Source organism: Malus domestica, chromosome 08, assembly GCF_042453785.1.
Source record: "Malus domestica chromosome 08, GDT2T_hap1".
Taxonomy (NCBI): Eukaryota; Viridiplantae; Streptophyta; class Magnoliopsida; order Rosales; family Rosaceae; genus Malus; species Malus domestica.
The window spans coordinates 20,540,706-20,550,748 of record NC_091668.1 but is presented as its reverse complement, the minus strand read 5'-3'; the positions used below and the strand labels follow the sequence as shown (position 1 = coordinate 20,550,748).

Below are 10,043 nucleotides of genomic sequence, written 5' to 3'. Positions count from 1 at the left end.
AAATAGTTAGGGGCAATTATGGGACCCTAATTTGCCAAGGCTGAAATAAGGTAGATTTGAATGTGAATACCTAAGAAATCCGATCATGAACTCAACAGCTTCACAGCTGAATAAATGGAGCAATGATGCCACCATCATCCTATTTCAAAGTAGTGGGCAAAGTCCGACGACTGCGCTGAGATTGGTTATGCTTATCTCGTAAGATACGAAAACCTAATCCAGCAAGGAATCAGCAAGTTTCCTATAATCTTGGAGTTCTTACAATCTAAAGATTGGTGTGCACCGTAAGTAATCACACACATAAGAGGATGCAATATCTACTTCCTAGATATCCTATGAGATTCTCCTAGTTTAATACGAATTCTCTACCCTAAAAGGTCTCTACCTTGACTGGTATAAATACACCATTTTAGGGTTCATCTCTGGTAACTATCGTACACTTATTCTCTTGCCTACTGCTTGAGTCTCATAATATTGCTCACTAACTTGTACCCTCTTAATCTTTGGCTACTTATGATTATTTACTGTTTTGCAGCTAAACGGATTTGTGCATCTCCACTCTTCACCACAATATGCTAATTTGGTTCCAACACTACATAATATACTTTAAGGGCTATTTACACTTCGTATCCATCACTCTAACCATCAAGTTAACTTTTACTATTTTGACATAACACTCTCAGTCGTCACAAGTTTTGCTTTCATGAAGTCAATATTGATAACAAATAAATTAACATGTGTTATATCCACGACAAATAAGAAGTAAAAACATACCTTCAAGATATAAGATAGGATTAAGGGGTGGTTTGGGAGTGAGGTGCTTAAAAAAAAAGCACCCATGAAAAAAAGCTGTGAGGGTTTTAGGTGTTTGGTAAACTGAAAAAAAAGGGCTTATTTTAGAAGCTGCTATGAAAATAAGCTGAAATAAAAGGAAAAAACTGAAGCTGCTATTTGCAGTTTTGGAAAACTGGCTTTTTTTCAAAGCACACGGAGCTACAGTGCTCCTTTAATAAAAAGACCCACTATCAGACTGCTTTTTTTTCCAAAAGCACTTTTACAAAAAAGTTTACCAAACACTCTGCTGCTTTATTTCACAGCCGCTTATTCTCACAGCACAGCCGCTTATTCTTACAGCAGCTTTTTTTCAAAGCACAGCAATACCAAACCAGCCCTAAGTAATGACCTATATGACATGAATATGTCATTCATGTAGGCAAGAAGTGCGTCCATCAAAGCTCCATGTAAAAGAGTGGTTAACTACGGTAGGGCCATTGTAACAATTCATAGCTTTATAAACTATTACATACCATAAATGCAACGGTACAAATTGTACATCGTTAATCTTAAAGAGACTACACCTTTGTACATCTTTACTAATACGTCATGCGTGAGGTAATGTTTATAACCAACATCCAAGGGCAAATCGTTAGCTATCATAACATTTATACCAGCAGACTAGTTAAGTGACATAAGTTTTCTTTTTTTGATACAACATTTATCAGGGTCACTTAATAAGAAGTTTTAGGTTCAAATCTCGTGAATGACAAATTCAATATCAATTTGTTCTACCCCATAGGCCCCCACAGTATGCCGAAAAATTGAGTGTCGTATCAATAATATACAAATCAAACTTCTAAAGGGAGCCAAAAAATCTGAGAGTGATTCTTATTCTTGAGTTCAATATATTAACCTCACTGAGTGAGAAACCTATACAATAAATAGCAAGAAAGAAAAGGGGTAACCAATCATAAAATAGAGGAAAAAAAATAGAGAAAGGGAAAGAAAAAGACGAATCCCATATTTAATATATAAAACTAATGCTGTTGTATCAAATAGTTTCATAAAAATTAAACTCACATTGGATAATTCTTATATATAAACATTACGCTCGCTTAAACTACCCAGAAAATAGTTCGTTGTATACAACGATTTTGAGGCAAAAGTGATACGTTGCAGTGGCTTTGGGAATTGAGAATTTGCCAATTTGGGAAAGAATACAATACACATAAGAATTTTTTCCATGTTTGGCAAATTCAGTTGTATACGTTGTTATTAACTTATTACCAACCATGGACACTATCTATTCTTCTACTTTTGTTGAAAGCACTTCTCCAAAAAGCGCTGAGAGTACCTTTTATCTACTTCAGCATCTGCAAACAGTAACACACCCAAACGCTGCTTTGGAGATCATGACAGACTCCTGAATGTTACAACTTGATATTTTCTGGTTTTATTTATAGAAAAACTAATGAAAAATGACCTAAAAACTTTGAGTTTTAATAATAAGGACAAAATAAAGGATAAAGTGAATAGTATCAGGATTGACTTTTTAGTGTAAAAATGTGATTTTTCGTTAAAGTGAACAGTACCAGATGCTTTTCGTCAAAGTTCCCTTTATTTATTCATCGTCATCAGCGTTGTTAGATCCATCGAACAATAACTAGAACTTAACAAAATAAATAATGCCATCGAACAATTACAAGAACTTAAACAAGAAAATAATAACCAACGACTGCAAAAAAAAATAAAACATTCATAGCAAGAAAAACTAGAACTAAAAATAAACCCCTTTTTAATTTCTCCTTTTCCGTAAAATTTGACCAAAAAACATCGTAAGCTTTTTCTTGTAGAATGAAAACCCTCCTGGAAGGAAGAAAATGAAGAAAAGGACCAAAATACACCAAAATATCAATTCCTCATTCTCCTTCCACTGCAGAGAAAATAGACCCTAACCTATCTCCCCCCATGAAACTTAAAACCTAAACGAACGAAAAAGAAACATTTTAGGCAGACAGGATTGGGGCACCTGTAACACTTATTGCACTATTTGCAGAATCCAGAGTTCGTACCCAAACCCATTCTCTTTCTTTCATACCCAAACTCATCAGTTTTCTTTCTTTTCTTTCTTTTTTTTGCAAAACAAAAGAGAAAAGAGACTAACCATCTGCCATCAAAAAATTGAAAATTCTTGGATCTATGTGTAAGGGAAAATGTAAATCACGCTTCAGACCCAGAGTCAGTTGAGCTCAATTCAGACCGAGCCCCACCCAAATTAGTCGCAGGAGATTCAGACGCCACAGCAAGCTTTGGCTGCATGCCTCGGCATTTCAGAGACGGTCGTGATTTCATGTACTACATAAGAACGAGCACGAGCAAATTGTTAATGAATTGCATTAACAAATTGTTAAGACATCAAAGAATAACAAAATACCACAAAAACCGCACCTATTTAGTTTACTAAACAACAAAATATATAAACTAAAATATGTCAATTCAGCTCAGCTCTTGAGGTCCCATCTTTGGAGCAATCTAACCCTTATTGGAGACAAAAAAGAGTTCTTTACCTGGTCATAAAATGCATTTATCTCTTCTTCTGTAAGGCCACCATCATCCCCAGAGTTTTCCTCCCAGCCAAGAGATCGAAGAAAGCGAGCCTCTTCCTCATCCGGATATACAGCCGCACTGAGGGCAGTATCGGAAAACTTCTGAACATCTTCAGAGCTATCACCATTGCCAGTCACCAGAGCACCATTTTCAATGGTATGAGGGCTCGCAGGATCACTGAATACTTCCCTGTGTATTTCACCAGATTTCTCCATAGTGGGAGATGAAATATTTGGGCCTGGATCTGGGAGAGTAATTGAACTGTTCATCAAGGTTTTGTTCTTCAAGCGTTTGAAAAAATCATTCCGGCTCTGGACTTGAGACAAAGAAGGTCTCTTTTCCAACGTAGATCCAGATTTCAGATCCAAGGCAGCTACCTTGCGCTCCACAGATAAAAGCTTCTGGTTGTTGGGGCTCCTTAAGGGAGTGGATGCAACTGGGGGAGCAACAGCAAGTGGGCTATTTGCTGCTCTGCTGCTGGCATTACTTGTTGGGCTAGTGACATCTTTTGGTGAAGAGGAGACTCCATTTTCCCATCCTTTGGTGAGAACAAGGAACTTAGAAGTCTTTGGAGCATCAGACTTGACAGAACCACCACGAAGAGATTGATTGTGCAATTGAGAGGGCTGCTGTTGTCCAACTTTAACTGGCGCATTTGTTTCCCCAGTTCTGGCTGCTGTTTTGGGCTTTGATTTGTCAGAAGAATTGAGAACCTGAAAAGAAAAAAGATAGTTGTTACCAGAACTCAAAAGAGTAAAGGCTTCTAAAAACTGGTAAATTTATATGGACATGTTTAAAAATACATTTATTGTGTGCGCACAGTACCACAGAAATTTAAGGTTGCATTGTTTTGACACATAATTAATGTCTCTTACAAGGTAAATCACAAAAGTATCTCATATTTTATTCAGTACTTAAAATAACATGAAAAAAAAGGAGGAAACCTCCAAGAGTAGTAGTCAAAAGACAGCCTGCAAACTAGTTTCGCAACAAACTATCATGCCCACCTACTCCTAAAATCCCCATCATGCATGGACCAATGACAAGAGAGGTAGAGAGGAAAAACAAAAGTCCCAGGGAGTAACAGAGGGCACATGAGCATCAGAAGAAAGAATTGAAGTACTCCAAACCGACTGTATCTAAGTTATATAAAATAAATTGTTCACGTCTCTGGAAATGGAGCCAAACCAAACAAAGCACAACATCAACTTACTTGCATAGTTTTAGAGTCAACTTAAACTACTAAACTAGCAACTGTCAATGACCCTAAAATTACAGCCCCATCACTTCAGTTCAGACTAAGAATAGAAACTCAAGTAAACATGTATTCAGAATTGCTATCAGACATACACCTCTAAACATTTATAAGTTGCAACTTGAGAGGTCCATCTAATAATAATTATGTATCTAAAATAGAGCATCAATCCTACAAAACTCAGTTTTAACCTCTTCCATATGCCTCTACAGTCTGCGCTACAAGTGAGATCGTGAAGTTCAATGTCAACAAGGTGATTTTAGTCCCAACCATTAACCTAACATATTGATATAAGGGAGATGAAAAGGCTAAAAGAATTAAACATTCAAGAAATTGAATACTAACGCACACTGAGATATGGTTCGTTGGCCCACTCAGATTGGAGAACTAAAGCTAAGCATCAAAGAAAAGGTACATGGGGAAAAGGTCACCAGGTAAGCTTTCAATCTCACATCACAATTTGAGTTTTCAACGGAATTCCTTGATGCTCGATGGTAAGGTAAAAAGTGTAAATATATATATATATATATATATAGAGAGAGAGAGAGAGAGAGAGAGAGAAGCATCAAGGTAAACAATATAAGTACTAAAACAAGAATACCATCTTGAACAATACAAATGACCTACAAAATATTATTCTAAGAACTGTCTGCCAAATTAGAATTCCAAAGCTTAATATCCATCAAAACAAGCTGAAGCGAACATCAGGGAATTTACTTACAGAAGCTTTGGGCATTGAAGGTGTCACTGGAATTAATTGCCTTGATTGCTTGATTGCCAATTCCTCAAGCCTCTGTGTCTTGATAGACAACTACAAAAGAAAATGTCTCGTTAGATCAGCCACTGACACATATTATTAAAATAGCACGAGACAAATCAAACTGCAGCTACCTGAGGAGCAGTGCGAGCTTTTGCTGGAGCTTGTGCTAATGCTTCAGCCATGTTAAGACCAGACATTGCAGTTGATGCCCCAGAACTTGAAGTAGCAGCAACAGTTGGTTGAACAGGAAAGGACCCTGAGTTACTGCTCGCAATGATAGTCGAAGGGACCTCTGCCAGAGCTGAGGTCCACCCCTCCCCACCAATTAAAGCTGAACTACCAACAGGCAAGCTTTGAACAACTGTGCTAAATCCAGGGGATGGAACTCTTCCAATATCAGTTGCAGCTGGCCTTTCTTCAGTTCCAAGTGAGGGGAAATCCTTATCAAACACTACCTTCTGACTACCAACTCCAACCCCAGAAAGCAAACCATTGCCATTTTGATGATTGCTGTTACTAGAACTTTTTGAGTCAATATCAGCTCTTCGGGGCGAAGGCTCACTCTGCTTCCTGGACACCATAGACTGAGAATGTCGCAAAGTATCCTTCTCAACCCTACTGGTGAAAATGTTTCCCAGAGGGTCAGAAGAGTCACGGTCCCAATGGTCTCCAAAATTTAATCTGTCTTTTTCCTTCTCACGGTCCTTATCACGGTGGCTTCTGTTAAAACTACTGTAAGCATGCTTTGCAGAACCATTACTAGAACTCCTCCGGGAATTGGAAGAGGAAGAACGGTCCAGGGAAGCAGAGCGCGGTGTATCAAAATCACTTATGCTCTTTGAGGTTCTATTTCTCAGATGATTAGCCAAAGAAGAAACCTCTATATAAGAGTTACAAACATAATCTAAGTCAAACGATGTACCCGAAAGTTCCACTGTAATAGAAGCCTCTGCAATATGTATGTGTGTGCATGCATGTGTATAAAAAATCAAAACAAAGACATTGAGACCATACAACTTGGATAGCGAAAAAGTACCTGAGTGAGAAGAAGATGATGCAAAATGGTGGGCTGAACTGCCACCCCCAGTAGCACTTCCTGTACCTCTCAACCATTCTGGAACTAAGGTGGGTTCACTTCTTTCCATAAGGAGCAGTGAACATGATCAGCTATAACAACAGAAACACTTCTCACCTTCTCCACCACCTCTTGCCCTTACCCCAAACTTATTATATTTCGACAAAGATATACCAAGTTTGAACAAAACTATTTCTCTCTTCCACTTCAACAGCCAATCTTGCTTCACAATCAACCACGATAAGCAAGTGAATACCACAACTCAAATTGTACTCCTCACAACAATAAGCGCCAATTGCTTTATCCCTATCTATCACAACTAAAATTGCCTCGGTCAAACTTATGAAAGATGAAAATATCCACAAGTTGGGTACCCAGAAGGTACTCTTCAATATAGAAGAGCCAAGGTCCAAGTTTCCTTTCCCCTAAATAAGCAATCCTGCTTTCCAGCCACTGCCAGTTAATCAAGTAAAAAGTCTCTGATATTGCTACGATCCTACGGACTGAATGCGTTATATTCGACAATCTACCAACACTCTGGGACTTAGGAAAAGAAAAAGATTCTAACCAAGGCTTGTACCCAGAGCACAAAAACAAGGGCAATGCCAAGAACAAGGTGCATGTCCCGAATTGCAACACGATGGAATCGAACACAACTGAACGCAAAGAAGATAAAGGGGAAAAAACTGTCTACGCCTCCATCTCCAATTGAAAGATGGATTTGCAGAAAGGAATTGCAATCTCAGCAGACCCTCATCTTCAAGCCCAATAAAGATAGAAGCAATTGGGTATGGATTTGTTCACTATGGCAACAATGAATAACAACAACCCACGATTCTCACAAGAAAATTCACACCCATACAACTCTTCAACCTCACAGACGATAAAAATAAAAACCCTAAAATTTGGGACTGAACGCCGAGTAAATGCGCTGAAATAGAAACCCTAGCACATATTATATGTCATATTTATACATCTTCTCTGTTTCTATGGAACTCCCAAAAGACCTAGGATTTGCAGAGGCCCCAAATTATTCCACCAAAGCGATACGAAAAATTCAGAGAGAGGGGAGAGAGAACTAACCCTAGACCCGCGCAGTGATTGGCGATTAAACCAAAACGTAACCGTTTTAACAACCGCCCCCAATATATTCTCTCTCTTGAAAACAATGCGTTTCAGAGTCAACAGAGAGAGAGAGTTTCAGAGTTGCGGTGGAGAGAGAGGGCGAGCGGCGGAGGGGGGAAGCGCAGCAGAGTAGGAGAGGGAGGAGGGGATTGGGGGACGAAAACGAAGAATGGGGTTAGAGTGCTGTGAGAGCCTGAAATAATAGGGTTTTGTTGGTTTTGTTTGCGCGAGAGGAGAGAGAGGGGAGGGGAGAGAGAGAGAGACAGAGAGATATAGAGCTTTCAGCGACACTGGGGAATGAAACGTATGAAGAACAGCCTCTTCTTCTTTAGGTAAAATAGAAAAAATTAGATTTTTTTTCATGTTTTTGTATATATATATTTACCATAATTTTATTTATATAATTTCGTGTGTGTGTGTGTGTGTATATATATATCTATCATAATTTTTTTTTTTCAAGTATTAATTAATGAAAAAACGCGTGTCTTGTTTTTTGTTATTATATAAGCTTATTTATCAAAACGCCCTTGGCACGTAAATATCACTTTACTCCATACTTTTGCAACTAAATTTATTTTTTCGTAAACGTAGCATTAAAGAAATTAAAGATAAGTGTGATATTTATAGGTAGCATGATAAAAAGAGAAGAAAAGGAAAGTCCATGTTGAAAAACCAAATAAAGATTTCAATACACTTATTACATTATTTATTCGCAAATTATGTTGGTGCTTCGGAAAAAATTAGTTTGCACTACTTCATTTGTAATTTCTTTCTTATATGATTTTATACACAAAAGTGCATAATAACTTTATTAGAGTGTCCATAATGAGGGGATAGTAAGAAACTTAGGTGGTCTCGAGATCATTCGGAAGCCTGGATAAGTAGTTGTGAGGAACCACCTAAGTCTAGGCATGTAATGGAGGAGAAAGCAACAATAGCTGCACTACAGATTTTGCAAACCAGAAGGAGAAGAAGACTACTTTATTTTTTTTTAATGACTATGGCAAAACAATGTTGTTTTAAGCAAAGTTGTTTAAAAAATAAAATAAAAACCTAACCTTCTTATTAAGCACATAACTTGGCCAAATCGATGTTGTTTTAAGCCAAACCGTTTAAAAATAAAGTAAAATCCCAACCTTCTTATTAAGCACGTGAGATGCCCGGATCTCTAGATTTCACTTCACCCAATCCCAGACTTCATTTCACTTCACCCAATCCCGTTTCATTCACTCATCTACCCTAGACCTCTAGACTTCACTTCACCCAATCCCATTTCATTCACTATCCTGGCTAACTAGCTATTCCCATCCAAGTGATCCCTAGGCCACCACCAGTCTTCACTCCACAGCCACCACATGTTTCCTCTTCACGACCTGGTTCACTTCTCTCAAGGTCCCCTAATTGGCTAATTGGCCATTCTCATCCAAGTGATCCCCAAGCCACCATCAGTCTCTTCTCCACAACCACCACCTGTCTCCTCTCTACGACCACCACTTGGTTCACTTTTCTCCATGACCACTTAATCCCCTAATGGGTTAATTGGCTATTCCAAGCGATCCCCAGGCCGCCACCAATGTCATCTTCATAACCACCACCTGTCTCCTCTTGACGACCACCACCTGGTTCACTTTTCTCCACCATTACTTAATCCCTTAATTTCTAAATTTAAATAAGTTTTCTATTTTAGTCTAAATTAACCATGTAGAATGTTAAATTCATAATATATTATAGTTATTGTTAATTTGTTATGATTTTTTTTATATTGATTGGATCATATGTTGGTTAGTTCATATATATTTTTTTAGCTTCTTGAATTGTTATGGTTTTTTTTATTTTGATTAATTGATATTTGTAGAAATTAGAAGTATGAAACGATATTATAATTATTTAATTTTTCAATGTTATATTCATCTATTTTTTTTTATAACTTTTATTGTAAACATCGAAATTTCGGTGAAATAAATGTTGACCAATAATTACAATTTCAACACTCACGTGTCACATAAATTTTACACGTAGCGTGTGACTAAACGAAAAATCAAAATAAATTGGAAAAAGTCATCAAATAAAGACACATGTCAACACCTGGCAGAAATGATTTATTCATCTGAATATTATATTCAAAATTAGGCCTTGAAAAATTCTATAAATACAAGGCCATTTCATTCATTTGGGGAGAGGAATTCATCTCCAATTCACATATTCATTTCTCTACTCCCAAATTGGAAGAGAATTCCCTAAATCCTTGAAGCTTTGAAGTTCTAAAGCTTTCAAACATCCAACCTCCTAAATTCCCAAGAAATCCCGAAGGATCAAGAAAGCCCTCTTCGTTCTTCAAATCCTCCTTCAAGACCAAGCCTCGACGGCCCTTGAAGAACTTCCACCAATTCAAGATCAAGCCTTGACAGCCTTTGAAGAAAGTGTTCATCGTTTATCATCCGTTC

General features: G+C 37.6%; 1 protein-coding gene across 1 annotated transcript; it reads right to left on the bottom strand.

Moving 5' to 3' along the window:
* Nucleotides 1-2,555: 2,555 nt before the first annotated feature.
* On the bottom strand, nt 2,556-7,949 carry LOC103410218 (uncharacterized). The gene is made up of 5 exons (XM_008348961.4): nt 6,436-7,949; nt 5,531-6,279; nt 5,361-5,450; nt 3,345-4,097; nt 2,556-3,132 (listed from the first exon to the last, which is right to left on the bottom strand). The coding sequence occupies exons 1-5, from the start codon at nt 6,542-6,544 to the stop codon at nt 2,998-3,000; spliced, it is 1,836 nt and encodes a 611-aa protein (XP_008347183.3). The 5' UTR covers nt 6,545-7,949; the 3' UTR covers nt 2,556-2,997.
* Between the last annotated feature and the right edge of the window lie 2,094 nt (nt 7,950-10,043).